At 46.2% G+C, this 26,699-nt stretch overlaps 1 protein-coding gene across 3 annotated transcripts; it reads right to left on the reverse strand.

Moving 5' to 3' along the window:
* Window positions 1-18: 18 nt before the first annotated feature.
* Window positions 19-25,628, reverse strand: FAM20B (FAM20B glycosaminoglycan xylosylkinase). 3 transcript variants are annotated; one of them, XM_059478335.1, is made up of 9 exons: window positions 25,592-25,617; window positions 24,681-24,920; window positions 18,685-19,117; window positions 15,277-15,363; window positions 13,292-13,401; window positions 11,041-11,212; window positions 7,214-7,405; window positions 4,867-4,926; window positions 19-2,788 (listed from the first exon to the last, which is right to left on the reverse strand). In XM_059478335.1, exons 3-9 carry the CDS (start codon window positions 19,059-19,061, stop codon window positions 2,557-2,559), a joined length of 1,230 nt encoding a protein of 409 aa, XP_059334318.1. In that variant the 5' UTR covers window positions 19,062-19,117; window positions 24,681-24,920; window positions 25,592-25,617; the 3' UTR covers window positions 19-2,556. The 3 variants fall into 3 exon arrangements, with proteins under 3 accessions (XP_059334318.1, XP_059334316.1, XP_059334319.1); XM_059478333.1 differs by lacking the exon at window positions 24,681-24,920 and having other exon boundaries at window positions 18,685-19,215; window positions 25,592-25,628; XM_059478336.1 differs by lacking the exon at window positions 24,681-24,920 and having other exon boundaries at window positions 25,592-25,616.
* Window positions 25,629-26,699: the final 1,071 nt, after the last annotated feature.

A 26,699-nucleotide genomic window follows, 5' to 3' on the forward strand; every position in this document is an offset into this window, starting at 1 on the left:
AAAACCAGATCTTGCCGATTTTGGTTTAAGAGAGGAATTTATTTTTCTTTCTTGCTGCAGAACACCAACCTCCAGTAGTGTTTACAACAAGAGGCATCAATATCACAAATAAAAAACCAATCCCAAAAACCAACCATTTCTTGCTTCCTTCTACTGATAATGCTGGACTTCATGCCCTTTGTCCACAAGTAAACCAAAATAAACCAATACCCTGCTTTAAATCTTTGACATTTATACTGGGGAAAAACTCATCCCCAGGTTCCATCTGACAGTAAAAGCTTTAGCTAAGAGCAACATGTAAATCCTCAACATTAATTTAATTTCAAAGACTGAAAGGCCTTTTTTTGAGCCCATTATTAAATCAAATGTAAATATCAAGAGTGATCATATAGAAGTCAAAAATTAAATTTTGGTAGATCCCTCCCAAAATATTAAGAGCTCATGTTTAAGCTCAAAAGAAGAATATGCTTTCAGAAATGCTACAAGCCACCAATCATGTGCTTCACTATCTCCTCTTTGGGTAAATCATCTGAAATTTCCTTGGAAACAGCTTAAACCAGCTTGCTCCTGCCACAAAGGCACCATCCAAAGTTTGTTCTGTTATCAGCTGATAGAGGCAAGAGCTTCACAGTGTCCTCAGAGCTGGCTGTGTGTCACCATCCTGACTAGGAACTCCAGGAAATAACTCCAGATCCCATCCCATCATCTCATTGCTCTATGGCATCTATGGTTGTGGCCAAGTCCAGAAGAGAGCAAGAATAACAGAGAATTCAATCCCAGGTAAACAGTCACATTCTACTTTCAAGATACTCTGCTCGTGCAGTGAGAAAAAGACTTCAACAAAATAAAGCAGTGCCTGCATTTTTCAGATAAACCCTCTCCCTGACACCTCCTGGACCAGGTGTGGCCAAGGTGCAAGAACAGAAAACAGCTCTTCACCTGCCTGCCACCCTGCAGTTAGAGAAGAGGAAGTTAGATTTTCCTGACAAGAAAATCAAGGAAAAGGGCTCAAACTGACATTTTGGTGCTCCTGCTCTTGAGTTCAGTAACCTGTAATCACTTGGGGAAGGGAGCTCCTTCCTTACACTAAGGACCATGCTGGCTGAACACTGATCCAAAGCTGTTCAATTTGGAAACAATGATGAAGCTGCTTCTCTTCTGGAGACACAAACTGAGACCTGCCCCAAGGTGATCAGTTCCATGACACAAACTCAGCACAGGCTGCAGTGCTGAAGGACAACAGGACTAGCACAAGGTGAGTGTTGCAGGCCTGTCCTGAAAGCCAACTCTTCTCTATCTGTGGCAAAACCACTAGTGAGGACTCCTGATGACCATCCCAGGCAGAACATTGCAGAGGGGGTTGCAGGAAGCAACTGGGGAAGGCAGAAAACCTCCTGGAAGTGGTCACAGCTTCTGAGCTCAGCCACAGCCAAGCCAGGTGAACGTGGGACCCTAGCACTGGTGTCCCCAGAACAGCAGTGCTGAACTGTGGTCACAGGGAGCAGCAGGAAGCTCTCTCAGGTGAGATGAAGACAGAGCAGAGCTCAGGGATGTCTGCACACCTCAGGTGACTGACTGCTGGTGGCTGGGGAAGTCCAGCAGACACCTCTTCCTCCAGTCCCACATGCCCAGCGGCTGCACAGCACTCAGGGCTCACAGTAAAGCAGCCTGACCTCGCCACACAGAACTGCTGCCAAGGACAGATTCTGTCCTCCTCAGCTACAAGAGAATGAACATTTGGTTATAATGGACACAGGACCGCAAGGATATTTTCTCTACTCAGACCTTGCCAGATTAATTGAAAAAAAGAGGGACAAGACACATGGAAACTTACTATAACCCCTTAACTATCAAGTGCTGTATAACCACCCTGTCCTCTCCTAAATCTCCAACCCTGTGCATAAACCTTCGATAGGACTTCAGCAAAAACACTGAAGCATTATCACATATGAGGCAGCCCCCTTTCCCAGCCTTTTATCAAGGAAAAGCCAAGTGAGCAGCAGGTCCCCTCTCCCACCCCTCAGACAGCCAGAAGAACATCCCACCCCGGGGGGAGGCACAACTCTTCAGTCCAACAGTTATTTTATTCACCCCTGCTCGTTCTCTAGAGAAGCAGTAAAATGCCCAACCAGCTCAGAGCTGATTGTGTACAACCCTGAATGAACAAACTCGCCAGAGTAAAGGGGGAAGAGAAGGGGAAGGGACTGTTCTGTCCATCTCTGAGGGTCCCCTGCAATGCAGTCCACAGAGGATTCAGTGTTCCACACTCTGCACAGCACCCAGAGCCGCGTTCATCCAGCGCGGTGCCCACTGCTGGCAATGGACACGGCACAGAGGCCACCACGGGGCTGAGCGACCCAGGCTCCTTCCCACCTCTCACTGCTGCCAGCCCAAGGAGACAGCCACTGTCACCTCCCTTCCTCTGGCCTGGGAGCTGTCCTGTTCATGTCAGTCCATTTGGCCACAGCCCTTCTGAACTGATTGTGCTGTTTTTCTATCGCTTGTTTGTTTGTTTGTTTTTTAAAAAAGGAGTTTCATCTCGTGTTCCTGCTAGGATTACAAGTGAGACAGAGTCATCCTGTCTTCCACCAGCACCACATCTGGCCCAAACTGGTCTGTGCACTGCTTCACTGTAGCCAGGATGCTGAGGAGCCGCTGGTCCAGGGCGTCCAGGTGAGGGGTGGAGAGCACAGGTGAGATGGGGTCATGAGACATGGCAGTTTTTAAGGCAGACTTCAGGACTCCATTCTTCAGGTAATTCAGCCTGTTCCAGGTAGAAACCCGGATGCTGCAAAAGAAACAAACACACATCACCACACCAGGCTCCTGCTGCATCCCTCTGGGAATACTGGCTCTTCAAGAATGGAGACTCAGCGCAGAAGTGGGTTTGGGATGGCAGGGTCCAGGTGGAACTGCATCTCAGACAGGATCTAATGGAATTTGAAAATTAAAGGTGATGAAGAATCAATCTGGTGTGACAAAACTCTGATGTTACACAGGAACACTTCCAGCTGAGAGCACAGAAGGTCTTCCATCCTGAGGCCTCCCAGACACAGTCTGGAAAGGAAAGGAAGGAAAATCAACAAATTCAAACAAAGGTCACCTCAGGAAGAGCATCACTGACCAATAATGAATCACAAAGGACAAAAGGCAGTTGACCAAACTTCCAAGAAAGAGAACACAGCAGTGACCTTTCCTCTTCACTGGCCACTGAGCTTGCTTGTGTCAGCTCATCTCAGCTCCCATGTTCTGTGAAGTCTCTTGGGATTCTCCCCCAAACCTTTCAGGGCAAAATCTTTAGCATCCCTGGTCTAAACCCTTGGGTTTGATGGCTTCCAATAAAACCAGCAAAATAAAGTGTTGTAACAAACCTATAGTTAAAACAATTATGCAAAGTAATTATCATATGGCATTTGCCCAGTACCAGAAAGAAGGAAAATCTGAAAAGCAGGAAATTGCATAGTCTCACAGAGATAAACTTCTTCTCTGGTTGCATTTGGGGGAATCAAGATGACAAAGACACCAGAAGAATTTCAATAAAGCACGAAATTAAACATATATTTAAAACTAATGCAGGAAAACTAAAGAATTTAGAAGTTTTTTAATTGTTCTGCATGTGACTTTTAAAAAGATCTTGCAGAACATGGGCCAGGTGTACTGCAGCATGCAGGAAGCTGTGCTTAGTGCAAGATGAGAGCCCAGGCTTTCTGCAAAGGTCCCAGGCTTCAAAGGTCCCAGAGAATTTGGAAGACAGAACCTTTCAAGACAAGCTTCACAGACAAGCTCCATTTGGAAGGCTTGAAGGAGTTCATGTTGAAGTATCAGAGTCAGGAAATTGGTATCTCAGTATTTTTCTGTCTGGAAATTTTCACAGAAGCCCAGAAAGGCCTGGACTGGAAGGGACCTTAAAGAACATCTCATTCCACCCCCCCTGCCATGGGCAGGGACACCCTCCACTAGATCAGGTTGTTCCAGACCCTGTCTTACCTGGCCTTGGACATTTCCAGGGATGGGGCAGCCACAGCTTCTCCACAAAACCTGTGCCAGGGCCTCCTCAGAGGGCAGAAATTCTTCTCAATATCCCATCTAACTGCCCTCTGTCAGTGTGAAGCCATTCCCCCCTTGTCCTGTCACTGCAGGCCCTTGTCCAAGTCCCTCTCCAGCTCTCTTGGAGCCTCTTTAGACACTGAAGGGGCTCTGAGGTCTCCTCAGGGCCTTCTCTTCTCCAGGTTGAACACCCCAGCTCTCTCAGGCTGTTCCAGAGGAGAGGTATTCCAGCCCTTAGAGCATTTATTTCCTAATGAGAAGTAGCAATGGCCTGGTAAGAGACTGGACACAGAACAGAAATCAAAAAGTCACAGCCTCTGAAAATAAAACCACAGCTCACCAGGCCAAAGCAGAAACAAAACTCTGCAAAGAAACTACACATTTTACTTGAGAGGAGCCCCCTTAGCAGGGCTGCAGGCTTTTTTTATAAACCGTGTTTGGAATTCTTAAATTGCCTTTATTAAATTGCCATCCTTCACTACTGTCAGGGAGAAGTCAAGCAGGGATGTGAATGCTGATTTGCCAGGAGCTGGGTGGGACAGCTGCAGATGCAAAGTGCCTGTCACACTGACTGTGGGTAGAGCTGAACCACTGACCTGGAGGTGAGAACACTTTCTGCAGCCAACCTCTGCCTTCATGAAAATGGATTCCTCAGCTTCTTGGGCAGTGCCCATCCATCAGACAGACAATATCTCAAAAAGTACAGCACTGTGGACCCAAGCAAACCTTTTCAGGTTGCCAGAATGCTCCCAAGTTAATGAAATTGCAAACCTAAGGACAGAATTACATAAGTGAACAGCACCCCTGTGTTTCACTTACATGCAGCACTGATAGAGAGGAGCCAAGATGCTTCTTTCATCCAGGGCAGGGTTTCCAAAGCTGAAAAGCAAAATGAAACCCAAGTGAACCAGCTGAACTCCTAAGGTTGTTCTCAGCATAAAGGGCTTTGTAAAGAATTCAGAGAAATCAATACTAGGCAATTTCATGCTCCAAGAGATCAAACAATATAAATTAAAATAAAAACAGTCAAAGACCAGTTGCAGATATAACTTTCATCAGCATGAGCTAAGCAGGTAAACAGAAGCAGCATCAGCATACCCAGTTCTTTATCAGACCAAGATAAGTTTAGAAATGATGCAGGGGTAAGGAATAACTGCTATTCTGGGCATGCAGAATGGGAGCTTTGCCTGTCTGACACAGCTGGGCAGGGAAGGAGCCCAACAGCACCAACAGTTCACTAACAAGGTGATCAACTTAAACAGTTCAAGCCAGAAAGCTTCCATAGTATTTCAAGTTTCATCCAAACACATGCTGGATTTATTTTTCATAGTTTCACCTTCCTCATAATACTGTTTTAAACTAAGAACTTTCCCTTCAATAAAGATGAGTTGCTGCAGGGGCCTGGCCTTATGCTGCCCAAATAATTCTGTTATTCATAGCTTTAAAACTCAATAAGCTCCCAGGGAAGTGGTCATGGCACCAAGGAGCATCTGCTCTTACTCACATGGTTTAGTTTTAGGTAGCCCTGTAAGAAATAAGGAGTTGGGGTCAGTGACCCTTATGGGTCCCTTCCAAATTGAGATCTACCATGGTTCTATGAAAAACTGTCCCCTACCCATTATTTCAAAGGAGCTGAAAGTAATTTAAAATTTTATTATAAATAAATCACTTAAATTTTCAAGAAAACAATTTTCTGTCAGCCTGCAAAGCCCCACCACAAATATTTTCATAATGCCATAGGAAAGGACCATAACAAAAGGACCTGACCTTCAAACCCCATATTCACTTCCAGTGACTAATCCTTACCTTCCTTCCTCCTAGCACACTGTCAGTGAGGAACAGAAAGAACATTTTTGCCAAATTCACCTAAAGCAGCAGTAATTAAGCAGTCCCAAGGTGGAATGCATCCTGCTGTCATACTGGAGTATTACTGAATAGGCTGATGTCAGAAGGATGGATGGAAAGATGGATGGAACAACAGAACCACTATACAAAAGATAAATGGGAAAGGAAAGGTAACTCCAAGCCTTGCAAGGATCTGCAAGGTCTCAAGTGCTGTGTACACTGGGTACAAGTGCTGTGCAAAGCCAGGGCAGAGCCTGCCACAGGAACTGCTGGTCCTTCACAGCCACCAGAAAAATAAACAATCCAGAATTGCTGGACTAAATTATGAGTAGGCAAATAGATGACCTTTATGTTTTTAAGAAAAATCAATCAAATTGTTATGATTTAAACAAGGCTGTGTCTTCAATGTGATTTTTAACCTAAACTATAGTGGACAATCTAAAAAAACTATAGCAAGGACAGAAGAATTCACATTCTAAACACATTTTTAAAATATTTTTGTTCAGGTAAGAGTTAATGTCGACATTTAGAACATGATCATTTTTGTGTTTGGTATCACTTCTACCTCCATTCTAAACTGGGAACCTTTCAAAGCCAGAGTAGGCATATCCAGAAGGCAGGGAATGCCCAATAATTCAGAAACACATCTTAGAAAGATCTGCTTTTATTACAGCACTCACTTTTACTGACTGGTGATAAATAAAAAAGCCAAAGTTTTCAATCTTCCATTAATTAAAAGCCTAAAAGGAAAGGGCATTTCTGGGATAGGAGGAGAGACTTGAGCAAGCCTTTGAAAGTTGTTTTGGGAAATACTGTGTTAACTGGGGAGTTTCTGTAAATTGAGTAGGACTTTGCCAAGACAGAAGAGTATCTAAAGCACAATCACAGAGTCCTAAAATGGTTTGGGTTGGAAGAGTTGGGTTAAAGCTCATCTTGTTCCATCCCCCTGCCATGGGCAGGGACACTTCCCACCAGACCAAGGTGCTCCAAGCCCTGTCCAACCTGGCCTTGGATACTTCCAGGGATGGGGCAACCTGTGCCAGGGCCTCCCCACCCTCAGAGGGAAGAATTTCTTCCTAATATCTGATATAAATCCACTTTCTCACTTTCTTTCAGTTTGAATCCATTCCCCCACGTCCTGTCAGCACCACAGCCTTGGAAGGACCCTAAGATTTGGTGAGTAATTTCTGATAAAAAGGAAAGAGTATTACAAAAGCTACTAAAGAATAAAGAGAGGAAACAGAGAGAGAGAGACAGAGCAGCTAACTGTGTGCCCTTGCAGCCAGCACTGCCAGGGCAGCAGGAGCATGGCCAGGCTCACCTTTTGGCATTGTCCAGCAGGATGAGCATGCTGGCTCCCTCGTCGTCCTGGAAGCTCTCGTAGTGGTGCCGGTCGGCGTTGCCGATCAGGTAGTCGAAGATGGCCGTGTCGATGATGTCCAGCAGGCGCGGGCCCGAGTCGTACGGGGACGTTTTCTTCACAGCGTCGCAGTAGCTCTCGTCATACTCCCACCTGCAGCACAGGGAACCAAGCAGCCTTCAGGGAACCACCCTGCTCAGCAGCAGCAGCTACAGCTGCCCTGGGGCACTTTGGGTGCACCAAGAAAGGGCAGCAGCCCAGGCTAGAGCAAGAAGGCAGAGCTGGACAAGTGTTTATGAGCAGAGTAAAGCCTGCATTGACATCCCAGCCTATGGAGTAGTTCAAAGATACACAAAGATCATCTTCCTATGGAAAACAAAGAGTCTGCTTCCTCACAACTCCACAGTAGCCAGCCTGTGTTATGGGAAGATTACTGCCATGCCTTGCCTCCCTCAACTTCCCAAGGAACACCTCAGTTCTGTGTGTGTTTCCACTGCCTTGAGCTGCTTCCATCAGGCTTTCCATCCTCTTCCTTTTTTCTTTTTAATGGGCCCCTCTGCCCCCAGAAGGGCTTCACAGTGGTCACTGTCCCTCACTCACAGCTGTCTCTTTCCTCCCCTCCTCTGTACAGTATCTCACCTTCTCCACTGACATGATTTCAAGCTTCCCTCTTATCTCCTTCTCCACATAATTTCATAACACAGATGTCATGTCTCAATTCTCCAAAGCTAGGATTTTAAATTTCCTCATTTTCTTCTTTACAGCTTTCAAAGCTGTTCAACACCACCAGCAAAAGAGCCAAATCTCTGGTGTATATCCTTTCCATCTGTCCACCTAAATAACAAGGACATCTTCCACGTAAGGACTGAAACAATCCTTCACAAAATAGCAGTTAAATTGGAAATGCCTTAAACCATCTGTGATTTGGAAACAGAGATGGAAGAAACACAAGCTGGAGAGACTTTCTGACATGCTCAAAACTGCAGATAGTCATAAAAGTAGGAAGATCAGAATTTACTGACTACAAAAGCCACATATCCCACTTCATCTTCTAGTGGTCTGGAACCAGAGATCCCAATATCCCACCTTTCTTCCAGGTGTCCAAATCAGAGAGCTTAAAAATTTATCTTCTCAATGTTCCTAATAACAGATCACCATGCTCCTCAAATGCTGTGCCTAAATCCCCCTGGGAAGAGGGATCTTTGCACCAAGGTCCAACTCACACTCAAGGTGTTGCACAAATCCACACAGCAGTGGATTTGTCTCAGAACCTCATCTCCTTGTTCTGGCTACATTTCTTATGCTGCATCCCACTCTCCCTCAAGTGTTTCTTTTTCTCTCCTTTTACTTCAGAGCAGTACTTAATCTCCTTGCCACAATTGTTCAGATATGGTATGCTCTCTCATTGTCCATGCAGTGCTTCAAGAGACACTTTCATCCAACACTCATTTCTGATAATTTACATTGTATTAGCACAGGCCTTGGAAGGTCAGAGATTTTGTCCATTACACCTCCATTAAAAATTACATACACTAATGTGCCTGTGTGAATTACGTTCAAAAGGTCAGCTTAAAACAGCAGCTAGAGCAGGAAAAAATTCTTACAGTTATTTTTTCACAATTACCAGGCACAGAAAAAGGAGAGCATGACACCAAGAACCTTTAATTCTGATCTCTCAAAGTGAAATGTGCAGCATGACATGGTGAAAAACACCAGAACCTTGTAACCTCATCTGAAGGAGGTAAGTGTGAGTTCAAATACACCAAATATCAAATCAGCACAGGACTCAAGGTAAACCCCTGTGTAAGCAGGCAGGGTGTGATGAAAAGGAGCCTCTCAACAGGAGGAACACCTCCAAGAAATTCATCCTGTTCATCACTGCATGTATCATGTACTGAACACAGCTGATTTTGACCTGCTGGGAAAGAAAAAACATCTGCTGCTCAAAATTCAATCTGTGCATTTTGTACCCTAAAACAATTCAAGAGAGCCTTTGGATGAGATTCTTTCTGAGAACAATCACATAATTGGAAATCAATGGATACTTTAGATAAAGGACTGAAAATCTCTTCTAATCACTTTCAAGTTCAAGACAGAGTCAGAAAAATTTACTAAGCTCAAACCCAGTTGTTCAGGTCATGGCAAAAACATTCCCACCTCAAGAACTCAGATGTGTTACATCTATTGCAGAATGGTGCTTACAGAAGAACAAATGTGGGATTTGGCATTCTTGACATGCTGAGCATGGTCACCAAATACTGATGGCATTCAAAGCAAAGGACTTTCCAGGGTGTGTTGATGTGGCACTGCCTGATTTTTTGGTAACAGGGGAAGGACACAAGTTTGGCTTCTGTGAAAAGCTGCTGGAAGCTTCCAGCATGTCTGACAGAGCCAATCTCTGATGGCCAGCAGTGGAAACATGACAAGTGACTCCCCAGCACAGAACCTGGATGGGATTGGCCTCTGGGCACTGTGGGATCTTGCAACAATCTTTGAATTGGTGCAAGTTGACAATGGTACCTACAGGCAGCAGTTTTTCTTCTAGTTGAAGAGGAGGAGGAAGTGAGGACATGTGAGGAAAACAACATGGAGACACCAAGGTCAGTGGAAAAGAAAGAATGGGAGGAGGTGCTCCAGATGTCTCCAGGAGCCAAGATTCCTCTGCAAACCATGGTGAGGACATTGATAAAACAAACTGTCCCCCTGCAATGCATGAAGTCCAGGGGGGATGCAGAGATCCACGCACAGCCCATGGGAAAAGTGCTCATGGCAGAGTGGGTGGATGTCAGAGAAAGCTGTGGTCCAGTGAGAGGCCTGAAGAGAGAGAGGGCCCCTGCTTCCAGAGAAAGAGAGAGCTTTATTGTTCTCTCCTTGCTCCCAGACTGGAGCAGCCTATCCTTAAGACTGCATCCCATAGAAAAGTGACCCACAACAGTTTTATGATAACTGTTTGCCTGTGGGAGGGACCCAATGGCATAGCAGAGAAAAGACTTCTTTCCATGAGTGAACAGGAAAAGCTCTCCAATGATGAACCAAAACTCCCACACCCTGTCTTCCTGCACTGTTGGTGGAAAGGAAGGTGGGGTTGGGTGGAAAAGAGGTGGTTTTTTTACTTCTCATTATCCTCCTCTGACTCTGTTAATAACAAATCTACTTTATACCTTTAAATTTGGACCTGTTTTGCCCTTAGAGTGTTTTTTTTTCTCCTAGTCGTTATCTCAACTCATGAGTCCTTTGTTAATTTTCTTCCCTCTCCTCTGCCCAACTGTAACAGAAGAGGGTAAGTGAACAACTTTTATGAGTGCCTGGTGTTTGGCCAGTGTCAAACCATGACATAGGGCCTAGCTTAAGTTAAACCAGTCCACAACTCTGAAAATTAACTACAAGGATCATGAAATTAGGTATGGCACAGTGCTGCCACATTTCAGGGGCCACAGCATCAACAGAAGGTCCAGTGGCACAGGAGAAGAATCTTAGCCTGCCCACAGACAAGATTTTCAGAGCTTGGAGTGCCTGCATTGTGGAGTTCTGTTCCAGCCAAGATACAGGAAAAGGGCAGTGCTTAGTATTGTGGAAAACACGGAAGATTTTTTTTTTTCTCCCTCATTTTAATTTCAATTTTATTCTGGACTTCTCAGCTTCTACGGCTGTGCTAAGAAAGCTGTCAACACAACTAGTTTTGTGTTGGGTAGGTTTTGAAACCACTCAGAGCTCTTTAATTAACCACGGGCCATTTCAGTGCTAATGATCATCTGTAAGGAATGACACTGCCACGTTCCCTCTCATACCTGGCAAGTTTGCCCTCACGGTAGGTCCTGCCCCAGGGGTGCCGGTGCTTCTGCAGGGGCCAAACGTCCGGCAGCCACAGGGTCACCGAGCCCTCCATGATGTCCCCATCTGCACAGGCTGGCTCTGTCTCCCGACAGTAGTAGCACTTCCCATAGAAGCAGGTGTTATTGCCTTCACAAGAAAAATTAAGAGGTATCAAATGAAGAGGTATTAATCCAAGGAATCCAACTGAAATTCAGGAGCGTGTTGTTGCAGCAGAGGTTTCCCCATGACAGGATTTCACTGTGCTTGTCTTTGTGGTTCCTGTCTCTGAGAGGCTCAAAAGAGATTACACAGACATCCATTCCTTCAGAGCAATTAAAGAATAATATGACAAGGAGAGAGCAATTAAATTATATTTTCTAATGACTTTATCACTCTGAAAATTAATACATCACACTCTCAACAAGTTTTTGTGATTCCTTCCTAGTCCTGAGGACCCTGACTTTGCAATGTTAACACTGCTTGTTTTTCACAATTCATACTTCATGTGTCAGATTTCCGACTTGAAAAAGCTGACCAAAGAGAAATAAGTGAAAAGAGACCCAAAGGGATTTGGTGCCCTGAGACCTGCCACACATCTCAGTACACAAGCTGACTCAGCAGAGGAGACAGAACCAAGTATCATTCTCACATGATCTAGCAATGCAGATCTGTCACAGCTTCATCAGTGTGTTCTGACAGGAGAGGAGCAACAAAACACTGCAGCCTTTAGTCCACTAACACTGATGCATCCTGGAGTAGCCTGCATTAGTAGTTTTAGTTTAACCTTTTCTATCTTCCCCTTTTTAACCCACCTTTGCTTGAACCTCGCCAAGTTAAATCCAGTTCCATGCTCACAGATGTTCTTCCAGAATATTCTTCAGCTATGTCTCACTTGGTTGTGATGACCCTCTGTCCTTTCTTCCTTTGGTTCTATATCCAATATCCTCCCCAGAGCAGGCTCAGCTCTCCAAATGCCATGTTCCTCCCTTTCCACCCTCACACATCCCTGCCTCTCAGGCCTCCATCCACACCCTGAGCTCCCAGAATCCTGTCACTCAACCTGAGGATGTCACAGATCATCACCAACACAGAGCTTGCAGACCAGATCTCTCATTTGTATGGAAAGCCTGCAAGTCTCTCTTCCCATCCAGGGGCTGCAGCAGGTCTAGCAAGACACAGAATTCTTTTAGATTCTAGCTGTAACTCCAGTAAACCTGCACTGAGTATGAATGAATTCTCTCTTCTTCAAAAACTCAAGAACTTGGTCAAATTTGGCCTAACAAAACATCATAACCTCCTCCAAAGATCCACCCATTTCTTTAGTTCCTGCTTTGCAGAATAGCAGTTCCAAGGAATCTAAGAAGGAGCAATGAACATTTCTGGAGCCTTACTTCTCAAGTCAGCACTGCTGCTAGCAAACAGCTTGGTTATCTTGGCTGAAATTGGAAAATGGAAAGCCTGCCTGAGGCAGGAACCCCATGTGAATGCCAGGAGAGGCTGATGAGGCTGAGCTGAAACTTTCATCTGGAAGTTGCACCTTGTAAGTGGCAGTGTCAGGCAGCAGGTGAGACTGCCAGCAGGGCTGCTAATAGGAACGTTACCAGCGGTAAGGAACAATCATCTCTGGAGCCTTCTGATTAGGAAATGAAACAAACAAACAAAAGAGTAATAATTGGATGGTTTATGAAAGCCTCAGGGAGTTAAGGCTGCAGCATAAGTAATTTCTTGGTGCTTAATGACCACCTGGTAGGAGTTCACATTAATAGCTTCCATTATGTGTCCTTCACAGCATTATTGCTGTAAACAACACAGGGAAGTTCTGCCATTGGTTGTAAATGCTCTGCAGGCTCTGATGCAGCACAAACAACATCTAATACCAACCAGTGTGTCAGCTCTATAAATTACCCCAAATCACCACTCTCTTCACATTAAATACAACTTTATTCTCTTCTTTTCAGGTCTAATCACAGACTTTTCTAACCATTTTTGACAGCAGAGAGAAAATTCTTACTCAAAAAATAAAAATCCCATCTGTAACAGCAGCATGAGGGAACAGTACTTGAAGAAAACCAAGTCCTCCTTGGGGTTATCCAAGATCTCTCCTGGCACAGAAAGAGCTTCCTGCATCATGGTTAACTGCTCTGAACTGTGTCAGGCTCCCACAGCTCTTTTTTCCCATGAAGGATTTTCCCTTCCCTGGGCAGCACAGCCCATGAATGCACTTACCCACAGTCATGAAGGTGCCCAGGAGCTGCTCCGTGGCCACGGGCTTGATCTCCGTGCGCAGATTCACAAACCTGCCAACCACCAGCGGGGCTCGGCGGAAACCCAGGATTCTGATTTGGGTAGAAAAAACACAGCCTGAGAACTGGCAACACAGGCAGCAGTTCAAAACTAAGACAAAAAACCCTCTCGGTCTCTGTCAGAGATGATAGAGACCAAAGAGTAAAGCTGGAGCCCTGCAGCAACCTCCTCTCTTCTCTGAGGCAAAGTAAGGAAACTCATTTTTCTTATGTGCCTGGATATTAAACTTACTTTATAGGCCATCAGTGACATCCTTTGTTAAAGCAACAGAGGATGCACCATGCTCCAACTCTCAGAACTCAGACCTCACACCAGAAATATCCATCATGTGTCTGAAGCAGGCTGAAGCAGGAAAACCATATGGGCTGTGGGTTGGTCACCTGGAAAGATAATTTCTAATTTGTGGGAACCACTATCTATTAAAATGTTGTGCTTAAGCCAAATTCAATTACACTTGAAAGCAACCAATCCAAGAGTTGTTTTGTTTGGCACAAGGAAAGAGAAGGGAAGAGAGAATGGTAGAATAAAAGTGAATGCCTGAGAAGGGCCTGGAAAAACAGAGGTGGGAAGAATACCCATAAAACTTGCAGTTACAAGATCCAGGTTCCACTCCCATGCCTGCCACAGCCTTTGCTCTGTGACCACAAATGACTTGGGTGTTTGTAATGGAATTTTAAAAGTGCTTAAAGTACAAACATCAAAGGAGTGTCAGCCCCAACTCTCTTCATGCACTTTTGACACCCTCTGGATAAAGATCCTGAAAAGGTATTCCTGAAGAATAAAGAGGTGCAGAGCCACAGACAAAGACCAGAGAAAAGAAGCAAAAATCATGACCAAATGGAGAGCAAAGAAGAGTTAAGTGAGATTTGGACACTTGAGAGAGGCTTTGATTGAATGTTCAATCATTGCTTTTTCAGGGAACCTGAAGCCTGTATGCTCCTTGAAAGCACAAATGGACTGACATCTGGCTCCTTTATCTTTTTATCTTCTTAATATACCCCGAGTTTGGCCCACAGCACAAGCTGGCTGTAGCAGCAATGGGTGTTACTCAACTACTAATCATCCTGGATATTCTAATTCTTCCTAGAATTACTGATTTCTACTGTGCAATGAGCTCCACAGGTGAATCAGGACTAACAGACATCTCTGTCACCACCTGTGAGTTTAGTCACAGTGATATGTACTCTTTTCTATGTACTGAGAAACTTCAGTTTCAGTTTTTCTATCCTTTGTTACATTTGTCCCTCCTTATTCCTTTTCTCAAGATTTTATGTGTTTTCACCTCCAAATCTTCCTATGAGGAAACAGAGACTGTGCTCATTTCTGTTATGTGAAATTGCAGCTCTAGCAGCATTTCATAACTATTGACATTCAGTGCCTGCTGTATTCTGTCCCATTCTTTGAACATCCTGTCATTTTCATTTTTTCCTGTAATTGCACCTCCAGCACAGGTCCACCAAAGCACCTGGGTACTCCAAGCACAATTAGGATATGAATAACTGGATTTCCTCTAGGATGCACTGATGTATATTTACTCTAGACTAAATTGTTAGTCTAGACATCACTCTTGACTTTTTAGTGAACTGGACATAAACTTAGCACACACATTTAGTATTTCAGACTCTTCCACAGCATTTGGCTAAGCTCTTTCTCCCCTGTAATATTAACTAAAGTGGTTTCAGGGCTCATTCTCCTTTCCAAACTTTTCACAAGTATCTAAAATGTTACATTCTTGAACAGATCTCAGAAAGAAAGTTTCACAGAATGAACTAATTCTTATTTTGGCTTCAGTGTGGTAAATTGGCAGGTCAGAGGCAACTCCCATCTGAGGTGCATTCTTCAAAGAACCCCTTTCTTTCTGGTGTTTTCCACAGACAATCAAACCAGGTAAAGCAGCAATTCCATACCTATCCAAGTGAAAGGCTGCCACCTCTGCGTTGTGTCTGTCGTAGCCAGCGTAGGGCTCTCCTTCCACTATATAATCCCTGGCATATCTGGAATTGAAATAAATCAAATTTAGTGAGTCTATGTAGAATCCTATCAATTCTGCTGTTCAGAGTAACAATTTAATAATAGTTAGAGTCACTGGGTCACTTTGCAAGTGACTGCCAATGGAGAGTGGAAAAGCATCAATGGGATTAAAGTGCCCAGACTGTTGAAGTGGTAAATAAGGAGGAAAGGTCAGTGATGTACAGTGGTGTCCAGAGCTTGGGAAGCAGCTCACATTCCAACCAATACATTTTAATCCAACCATATGCCAGGTCACATCTTAGAGCAAAGAGCACAGACCCTGCTGTGGAACAGGGGGCTATTTGTTCTGGAAAGCAGCAACTCCACAGATGATTTTGGGGTTAGAAAGAATTGTACATTAACAATTCTCATTAACAAATACAATCTTATATTGTGGAGGAGATGGCAAATGCAATCTTTAGTAGATAGAAAATCAGCAAGTGTGAACCTGAGGACGATGCTGGGTATAAACAGAGCCTTTAATCTGGCAGAGAAAAGACATGGTGAACAGCAAAAAACAGAAATTAGTCACTCATTGCAAAAACAATGGTGCATTTTGGTGAAGTGCAAGGCTTTTTGCTCCCCTTTTTATCTTTTAGTAGATGGTACTTAGTCAAGGCAAACACCAATTTCTCAGTTGCCTGACATTTGAATCAGGGCAGATACTGCCTCAGCACCACACTGCAGCTGAGTGTGAAACACCACAATCAATACTAAGCAAAGGGGTGAAATGCAACATGTTTTCAAATAAAAAAGGCCAGATTAGGTTATCTATTTTCTTATTTCCATCTATGTATCAAATTGTGTAAAGTGGATTATTTCCAGCAGAATTTGTGTTCAAGCAGCAGCAACAGCAGTGTAAGAGCAGGCACAGAGCTGGACCTTGCTGTTTTAGCCTTGCTCAGGGAGGATGTGGGGTGAGAAGACAATCCACTTCCCCAGCCTGAGCAATGCTCCAGCTTCTCTGCAGGGCAGCTCAAAAGAGAATTCAGCAGTGCAGGATTCCTGCCAAATGGGAGCCTTCACCAAACCAGCACCTTCTGTCACATATACCACCAGATGTGATGACAGCAAGTATTATTTGCTAGTAAATAGGGCTGAATTTCAAGTAAATTTGAAATGAGACAGTGAATCCTCAGAACATGTCCTCCAAGGCAGGTCTTTGGTAGGCACTTACAGCTGGCTTTTGGAAACATGGTCACATTTTGAAAGCTGCAGAGCTAAAATTTATTAGTAAATCCTGACCAAACTCTTTGTTTCCATGCACAGTAGGCACCTAGTCCTTTCCAGAGCAAAAGTAATGAGGTAATTCCTTCTTCCCCTGCTGGGAAGTTTGCTCAGAACTTTTCTTAGCAGTAACTTTGACAGAGCTTTCAGGTCCAAAGCTGGTTAAATAGACTCTCTTGCAATGCCAGAACAGGACTCTGCCCACAAGCCTGGCTATTCAGCAGTCACAAACAAAACATGGGCCTACCAGGATGGCCAAGCCACCCTCTCCAGTGCTCCTATAAACACTCCCAGCTGCATGTGTCCTTGCTGGAGCTCAGAGCCTGGGTTTGCCTGCACAGACAGGGCATTACAGAATGCAGTTTAACTCTCAGTTAATGCTTGACTGCACTCCCTGGCACAGAAAGCTCTATGGGAATGCCGTGAATCCCCAGTGCTTCCACTGGAGGAGATGCCTCCTGTACCACCAGGACTTTGTGTGCAAGGCTGACACTGCCTGGGCCTGCAGGGGAGCTCCAGCCAGAGCAGGAATTGGCTGTACAGAGATTTTTTTTTTTTCTCATTCTCTAATCATAGAATCACAGATTGGTTTGGGCTGGAAAAACATTTCATTCCAATTCTGCTGCCATGGGCAGAGACACTTTCCACTAGACCAGGCTGTTCCAAGCCCTGTCAGACCTGGCCTTTGAACACTTCCAGGGATCTTCTTCTGGACAACCTGTGCCAGGGCCTCACCATCCTCAGAGGGAAGAATTTCTTCCCACTATCCTATCTATCCCTGTTCTCTGTCACTGTGAAGCCATTCCCCCTGGTCCTGTCACTGCAGGCCCCTGTCCCAAGTCCCTCTCCATCTCCCTTGAGCCCCTTTATGCACAGGAAGGGGCTCTAAAGTCTCCCTGGAGTCTTCTGTTTTCCAGGTGAACAGTCCCAGCTCTCTCAGCCTGATTCCAAGCAGAGGTGCTCCCACCCTCAGAGCATCTTTGTGGCCTCTGCACTCACTCATTAACAGGAAATCTTAATGCCTGCTTAGCCCAAAATCTTTTTCTGTGAAGACACTTCTCATCTGCAGTGAAATCTCCTAAAACACACCCAGTCTTACTTTTTAACAGCTTTCTTCTCCTTTTCCCCAAAGACAAAGAGTTCAAAAAGCTTTACAGCCAAGACTTTCCAAAACTTTTCAGAACATTTAATCATGTCAGTTTTTTCTGAGGATCATTGTAAACTGAGGCCATACCAAGGAAGTATCACTACCCTCCATTCTCCAGTACTCACTGCTGGCAGACAGAAGGCTCAGGGGCCCTCACTCTGACCTACCCAAACCATTTTTACAGCTACATTCAACTACACCAGACACACAGATGTACTTTTGAGACCACTGCCAAGTTTCCTTCCTTCCTTCCCTGCTCCTGAACTGCACCCTCTCCTGACAGTCTGACACAACAAGGAGGCAAAGCTTGTCTCCAAACTGCCAGAAGCTGCACTTCCACAGGCAGGAAGATACTGCTCAGAAACACCAGATCCCCTCAGGACTGAACACAGTGATTATTCTTTTAATCTACAGACAGGCTGTATCAAGGCTGTACAGCCTGAGAGACAGCTAATGTTACTAGAGCACCAGCAAGGTTCTATTCTGTGGATGCCATGGGACAGAGAGAGAGAAACAGCAAGTGTTTCTCACAGTGACTTGTGAGGAATTTCAGGGAGCTGGAAAGATGTGATAACCTGTTGACTATAAACAATTTGCAGGTGCTGTTTGTCTACTTTATTTTAATCTGTTCCTCTCAAGGACAGTGCGTGAGCAAGATGTTTCTGTAAGTTAGCCAATAGAATAGAATCTATCCTACCACTGTATAAAAATCGTGTGGTTCTTTTGAATAAAGCCTTCTTTGCCTTTTCTACAATCCTGCCTCTTGCCTGTTCCTGCCCCGACCCCAGTGCATGAGTGACATTATTCTGTCTCAAAAATAACAGGATGGTCTTTCAAAATTCCTAACTTAAACACTAATGTGACAACATGGAGAAGAATAGTGTATGTAAATGAAGCAGCTGTTAACGCAGACATTGAAAGCAGTATTTACCTCTTGGGCTTGAAGACAACCTTCTGTCCTCCTTCAAGTATCAGCAGAGCTTTCAGCTGCGTCCCTTTGTAGCCCACATCAGCCTTGATGATCTTCTTGGTGCTCATGGCGTGCATGACAGCGCCCAGCTCGGGGGTGTCCTCGGGGTACACCTCTCGGGGCACCACCCACTGCGCGGCGATCTCCCAGGGCGACTGCAGCGTGTGCTCCAGGCGCGGCTCCAGCGCCACGCGCAGCCCCGCCAGCATGCGCTGGAACGCGCGCTGGTCCTCGCGGTGCGCGGCCGACGTGTCCAGGTTGTCGATGAGGAAAACCTTGGTGAAGATGAAGATGACGAGGAGGATGGCCAAGAGCACGACTCGCTGCTTCAGCTTCATGGTGCCTTCCGGCCCTTCTCCCCTGAGCCTTTCTTCCGAGCGTTACGGGAAGTCTGCTGGAGATCAGGGTGAGGAAGGGGGTGTTAGTTGGTGAATTTCATGCCTAACTTGCATTGTAAAAGATGTCTCAGCACTGAAGCGTCTCCTGGTACCCCTAAAAATAAACAAAACACAAACTTACAATCCCGCAGATCCCGCCAAACTCAAAATCAAGTTTATGCTTGGAGCATAAGCCTGCACTCATAGAAACCTGTATCCTACAGCCTGAACACTTGTGTTAAAACACACTGGCCTTGCTGCCTTCCTGCAGCCTGGCTGTGATCTGCACAGAAGGGGAAATTGCCAGACAGCATCTCTGCACAGCTGAAATCATAGCAGCTGCAACCACCACAGGCAAGACTTTTGCAGGGAACTGTAGTTTAGCGTGATTGCTCCAATTTCACACGCACTCTTCCATTAGTGCAAGATCCCATGATTGCTGGGGTCCTAAAGACCAATCCCTCAGCAAAGCTCCCAGGTCGATTTTAAGACAGCTCACAACAGTGAGAACAGCTGCTCAACCTTCTTTCTTGAAGGTACAACACATAAGCACAGAATAGACTTAATTGTTTATTGCCCTTCATTTGCTGCCATTATAATTTACTCAGCTTTTTTTCCATTCTTAAAAAAATATGAGCTGGGGTGGGGGATGACATCTTTACTTCCTCACAGTTAGCTAAGTTCCTTCTGCACTCAACTGTAAAACCCATAACCACAGAAAATACATAAAGTGTCTGCAATCTCAACCAAATTAACTAGAAAAAATATCCCAGACCACTTGCCTGTTCTCATATCCTCACCTACAACAGTTAAAACCACATCTGTTTCCATATTTACAGTGGGCTCCAAGACACATCTGGTCCCTCAAGAAGCCTTGGCCAGGGCAGTGTTTGCATGTAAGGACCAGAGAATGCACCATCAACTGTACTGGGTTATAAAGACAGAATTACCTTCCTAGCACTAGCTGAATGCAGTCAGAAGCCAAAGAGAAAGGGGACATGAGGCACACCTCTGAGGGGCACTGGGAGCCAGCAGGAATTTCTCTTCAGCAGCCACAGTGATCATGCAAACCCCAGAGAGCACCCTGAGCTGAGGGAGGACTGACACAGAAAAGCCTTTTCATGCAATTCAACAGTAAGTGTATAAATCAGCCATAATTAATCATGGCACTGGAAAAAATGAGCTGCCACAGGCTCCTTCACCAGCAGCAACCACAGGACAGCCAGGCCATGCCTGGTGAGGCACACACAGGTCACAGCCCTCAGTGCACAATCAGGCTGGCATGGTGTAAGAGTATAGTATAAAAGTATAAAAGGACATGCAAAGCCACAGAGGACTCCACAGCACCCAGAACAAATTTACATGAGGTCTAGAGCAGACCCACACAGCTCTCCCACATCCCTGTTAGCACTCACAGCAGGACAGAGATCCCAGCAAGGGCAGAAGCCTCTGGGATGCTTCAGACTAGAACCACAGTGTCCTGTTAACTGTGTAATACTGATTTTAACCTGCTGGAAAATAAGTGCTTGTGCTCATACTGAAAGAGAACAAATCACATGTTTATATGGAAATTAGAACATATTATTATTCTTCATCTAGTTCTGTTTTGGCAGCCTGTTCTTCTCCAGACAGCACTGCCACCTGCACATTACCCACTGCAAGCACAAGAATGTGAAGCACACACAAGGAAGATGCACCTGACCCAAAAGCTCTCACTCCTGCAGATACAGACTCACCCAGGAACAGATCCTTAAATAATAATCACATTATTCTTAAACCTAAGCAGACAAGCAAAGCGGATTGGCTGCACCTGCACCCTCTCATTTTAACTGCATAATTCACCTCTTTAAAACTACTAATTCTGAATCATTTTGAGCACTGCTTCCACTCATTTTTAAAATCTATTAGAGTTTGTAAGGAGTTAGGCAGAAGAACAGAGGTCATTTCAGAACAGTTACTCCTGGCTGTGGGATATGAGTATGTCTACACTCACATTTTAAGAAAGCCTCACAGTGCAGTGCTGGCTGATTAAAGCACTAAAGCTCAGGGCAGGGTGTTTCACACCTCTGCAGCTCAATATGAGCACTCACTTTTCTACACTGATTTCCAGGAATGCTGAGTTTCTCTAGGGATATTCTTCCTGGGACCTGGGGGGAGAATACAACTACAGTCACCCAAATGAAAGGTAATTTACTTAGTTTATCTTCTGTTACGGCTTTGAAACTAATTTTGGCTGAAACCCTCCAATGAGGTAAACAGAAGTTACAAAAACAAATAAAATTCAGTATTTAACTATTTGCTGGTGAGCTGGCCGTCACTTTTTAGTGACATCTGAGGACATGAGTCATCGGCTGCCTTCCTCCAACAAACACCAAAGCACCCCCGAGGTTGCCATGCAATCAATTTCCCAGTGCTCCAAGCACAGCCTGCACTTTGCTCCTTGGTGCCAACATTACACTCTCTGCTCTGCAAGCCAAGGGATTTGAATCCTTTTTTGAACAAGTTTACCACGGACAGCAAGAACTTGAGGTTACTGTTCTAAATTGAAGATGGCAAGGGTGACAGCATCAAGGCAATGTAAGAAAATATTTATGCTGTTTTGGAAGAAAGTAATTTGAAAAAGACAAGTCTTTGGCAAAGTCTTGGATTGGAAAGGAAGATTATGAGAAGTCCAGAAGTGTCAAGCTGGCCCTGGAATGAGGTCAGAGATGAGAAAATTGAAATAACAATACACCACCAAAATTTTAAAAGGGAAAAAATAAGGTGAGCGTGAGCAGATCTCTGGAATGAACAGCAAAAGGGTCTTGGACAATGACAAAACTAAACCCAGCCAAAAAGAGAAAACAGCCAGAAATAAACAGCCCTACCAGCTTTTTAATGCTGTAGTCAACTGCAAGGTTTGCCTAAGAAATGTTTCTTGTTCTTCACTACCTCTTTGGGAAATTTCCTGATCAGTTCTTTCTCTTATTACAACCAGGTCTTTATTCTCAGCAAGTAGGAGTCTCCCAAGTCAATATACAAATAACAGCATCTCCTCAGTATCATGGAGGGTCACTGTGCACACAAAATTAAAGAATTAAAGCATGTCTTCTGGCATTAAATACCAACATCAGACCACTTCACTCCCAGTTCAAAAAACAACATGCAATTTGCCTGTTACCAAAATTACAGCTACTATAAGCAGCCTGCAAAGTTACCAGAAAAATCCCACAAGACATTTTTTATTGGAGTCACAAAATCAATGGCGTGCCTCATATCACAATCTTATTTTTATATCATAAAGCTTTTTAGCTGCTATGTCAAAAATACTTGTGTGTACAATTTGCCAGGATTTCATTATGCTCCAAGTCACAAATCAGGTCCAGGGCCAGGCAAAGGTTTAGTTTGGCAGCATAAGTACACAAAAAATCATAGCTCAAACAGACACTGATCTGAAATGGATATGGTGAAAGTAGAGTCTAATTCCTGTTTAAAGCAAGGGGTTTTTCTTATATACACTATACCTTTTGGGATCACCTATCAAAAGGCCTTTAGAAGTTCTCCAGTAAATCCTGGAAAACGCCTTGAAGAAACATCGCACACAGTAGTGACATTTTCCTCTCCCCAAAACATCCTTCAGTCTCACCAGATCAATCTTCCTGCCCATCCTCCCCTCTCTGGCCAGCTCCTTGGTGGCTCATGCCTCCCTTCTCTGCGTGAGCCTTGTTATTCCAGTTTCCACAGGCAGGCTCCCACAGACCTTTCCTTGGATTTCTCAGACTCATTCTGTCACTTCCACTATCTGCGTGCTGCCTGCTTTGTGTACAAGTTTAGTCATCCAGTGCTCAAGGCTTCCCACGTATTTACTTGTCTGCTCTTTCTCCATCTCCTTTCTTCCTAAAACCCTCGTTATCTACAGGCAAAATCTGTGACAGTCTACACTCAAACTTTCCACAAACACAACTGCACCCCTGGTTGAGAGCTATAACACTGATAAATGTGAAAGACCACGAGCATTTTAACCACTGCAATATCTCTGCCTGCAGCTGCAACAATCAGTAACGGCCTGAAATATTCTCACACAGCTCTGGAAAGAAACAAAATCATTTTGTCCATCTGTCTGCCCACCTTGGCCTGCTACATCCCTTAGTTAACTCAAGAATCTGTCACCTGCATTTCTGCCAAATTTGTCAGAGGACTATCTGCATGAGCTTTACAAAAACCACAGGCCAGATAGAGGACAGAAGCCTTGAGAAGCCAAGGACAACTGGGTAAATATCCTGAATCTCTCCCAGCTGCCGGCACAGCAAACAGGAACACCTGACTCAGCTGGCTGCACAAATAAGGACAGGGTGGGTGGGATCCAGGCAGCTCCTGGGTGCAGCCCTGGGGAAGGAGAAGCCACCAGGCACTGAGGCCCCTGGGAGCCAGGCAGGAGCTGCTGGGGTAGGAAGTGGCAAACAACTCCTCAGGAAAGCAGGCTGCGTGAATCCTCCTTGCTGAATGACTTTCCACCAAGCACCCTTTCCTATGGAAACAAAGTTTATATAATCACACTTTTCACTTAGATCCACCAGCCAATTCCAAACGCATCTGAGAGGACAGTGGATGTTTTGAAGCCAGGGTTTATGTATTTATTGGAAGCTGGCAGCCAGGGGTGCTGCAGGAAGGGCCACAGTGTTGGCTCAACAGTTGTCTGCTTGCCTTGGCCATGTGGGCAACCCAGGGGCAGGGAGCTGGGAATGCCACGTGGGCAGGGAGGGATTGGGAGCACTGAAAGGGGGAATGGAACAGGACAGGGGCAGGAGCCAAAGGCACTGATACAGAGGGTGCTGGGACCTGGTCAGAAGACAGCCAGAACAACCCTCCCTTGTTCCCATCCCAGTTCCTGACATTCCCCCTGACCACTACAGGTCAATAAAACCAGCTGGAAATGCTTTAAGGAGCCTTGTTCCACTTGGAAATGAAGCCAAGGCAGTGAGAAAATTCTGCAGTTTCCCTTCTCCACTTGACATGTTTATTCATCTCCTACATAAGACTGACATTAAAAATTTAGTGAGGGTCCATGTACCAATCTGGATTTTAGCAGTGATGAGCCTGTCTCTGCTGGAGGATGGTGCCAATCAGCCTGCTCCACTCCTGAGGAGAGGCAGGAATTCTGGGGTCAGAACCGAGCTGACAACTTCGTACCATGAAGCAAAATAAACTCTCCACCTCAAATGGAGGCAAATCTTGTAGTAACTATGTGGGTCAGACTTAAGGACACGACGGGTGCATGGAGTAATTTTCAAATTAAAACAAGACACGAGAACATCTGTTCTGTAATAAATACAAGGTGAGATCCAATCACAATGAATCCACTGCAAACCTAGGATCTACATTTTACAGTTTACTCTGTTTGCTCAGCCCCTAAAGCACTATGGATGTTGTAGGGCCTCAGAAGGTACAATGAAACAGCTGCAGTGCTTATGCATATCTGTATCCAGAAAGGATCCAAAGAGAGATATCCTTAAAAAGGGGTCAAACCCATGCCTTGAACAACCACAGCCAGCACTCTTCTATGGACACACACATTGAATTTTTCCACCAGTGGACAATGACCTTCGCCAAGCTGCGCCAGGCACTGGGTGAGAGCCCACGGTGCAGACGGCTGTTCCCAAGGGTTAGCAGATGGCCAGAGAGGCTTCACAGCTGTACGGGGCTCGGTCCCCAACTCAAAGCGAGCATCCAGAAGAGGAACGAACCGCAGGAGCGCAGATACAAATCCCATCTGCCAGAGCCGCGTCCGTGCAGCCCCCGCCGAGCGGGGCTGTCCGGGGCCGGAGCCGGGCTCGGCCGGACCTGTCAGGAAGGACGGGAGGGGCTGGAGCGAGTCCAGAGAAGGGAACAGGGCTGGGGAAGGGTCTGGAGCACCAGTCTGGGGCTGAGGGAGCTGGGGGGGCTCAGCCTGCAGAAAAGGCGGCTCAGGGGACCTCACTGCTCTGCACAACTCCCTGACAGGAGGATGCGGCCAGGTGAGGGTGGGCTCTCCCCTCAGGTAAAAAGCGATAGGACAACAGTACGGAGCCTCACCCTGCGCCAGAGGAAGGGGTTGGTCACAGGGAGGAATTTTTTTCACGGTAAGGGTGATTAGACATTGGAACGGGCTGCCCGGGGAGGCGGCGGAGTCACCGTCCCCGGAGGTGGGTAAGGAAAGCCCGGACGTGGCACTTGGTGCCGTGGGCTGCTTGACAAGGCGCTGCTGGGTCACCGCCTGGACTGGAGATCCCGGAGGTCTTTTCCAGCCGCACCGACTCCCGGATCCTGCGATTCTCCCGCCGCTCCGGCCGCGGGGGCCCCTCCGGCGCTCCGCGGGGCGCAGCCGCCCCTCCGCCCCCTCCCTCCCGCCGCCAGGCCCGGGAGCCCCTGCTGTACCCGCCCCGGGCCGTAGCAGCGCCGCGTCGCGTCCCGTCCCGCTCCCGTCCCTCAGGCGCCGCCGGCCCAGCCCCGCCGCCCGCGCCCGCCTCACTCACCGCGCCCGCCGCCCGCCCGCCATGGCCCGGCCACCGCCGGCCCCCGCCAGCCCCACAACATGGTGCCGCCCAGCTCCCCGCTCCCGCCTCCCAGCCAATGGGCGCCCGCCCCGCCCGCCGCGCGCCGCCCGCCCGCCAATCAGCCGCCAGCGCTGCCCTGGCCGGGGAGACGCGGCCGGGCGCCTCCAATGGGAACGGCTGGGGGGGCGCCCGCCAATGGGGCGGCGGCAGCGGCGGCGGGGTTAACCCTGGTCCGGCCGGTGCCGCTGCTCGGCTGCGGGGAGGATCCCCGGCTTTTGGGGGAAAGCCAGCGAATACATTTGTCACACGCGTTGTCACACACATTTGTCAAGTGCATATGGAAAATACTGAGCCGGGGCTGCGCGCAGCAGGAGCAGGATGCTGTGGCAACGGGTCCTGTAACAACGCGCGCCGCCCTCAGAGGCACTCGGCTCTTCGGACTTTGGAATTACAGAATTATAGTTTAGAATTACAGCCCTCTTAAACAATATTATTATACTATATAGCCCTATTATACTACACATTATGACTATGTGCAGTCTTGAGCAATACACCTCCTTTTATAATCTAGCACCAATAAATTGGATGCTATTCAACCATAACATCAATAGAATTTTATCTCTCCCCGTTCAACTACAAATAACGAATTAATTTAAAAATTTCCCCCGTTCAACTACAAATAACATATTAATTTAAATTTCCCCTCTACGCTCACACACTCCCAATATGAAATAACGCTCCAGTGTCAATTCCATCTGGCAGGCAGCGCTGGAAGTTTGGCAGGGAAGGCGCCGCTGGTGCAATGCCAGCCCGGCTCAGCAGGAGCCACCACCCAGCAGCACCGAAATGTGCTCCAGAAACTCGGCAAGGACGGCAGAGCCGAGCAGAGCTCACGGACAGTCCAGTCCGGCACATCCCACCACAGGTACAGCCCCTGCATCCCCTTCCTCCACAGCTCCTCACTGTCCAGGACGTTTTCTCCATTGCTTCTGCTCCACTTACTGTTCCTCATCCTTTTTTTGGTCCCCACAGAATCATTTAGGTTGGAAAAGACCTCTCAGATCATTGCATCCAATGTAGTCTCTTG

This window comes from Ammospiza nelsoni, chromosome 9, assembly GCF_027579445.1.
Source record: "Ammospiza nelsoni isolate bAmmNel1 chromosome 9, bAmmNel1.pri, whole genome shotgun sequence".
Classification (NCBI taxonomy): Eukaryota; Metazoa; Chordata; class Aves; order Passeriformes; family Passerellidae; genus Ammospiza; species Ammospiza nelsoni.

Bases quoted from the DNA above. Each gene is read 5' to 3' on its own strand.
- FAM20B (XM_059478333.1), bottom strand. From the start codon at position 19,061: ATGAAGCTGAAGCAGCGAGTCGTGCTCTTGGCCATCCTCCTCGTCATC. The intron at 15,364-18,684 runs GTAAATACTGCT...TTTCAATTCCAG, and splicing joins GTTGTCTTCAAGCCCAAGAG to ATATGCCAGGGATTATATAG. The intron at 7,406-11,040 runs GTATGAGAGGGA...CCTGTGCTGCAG, and splicing joins CGTGAGGGCAAACTTGCCAG to GTGGGAGTATGACGAGAGCT.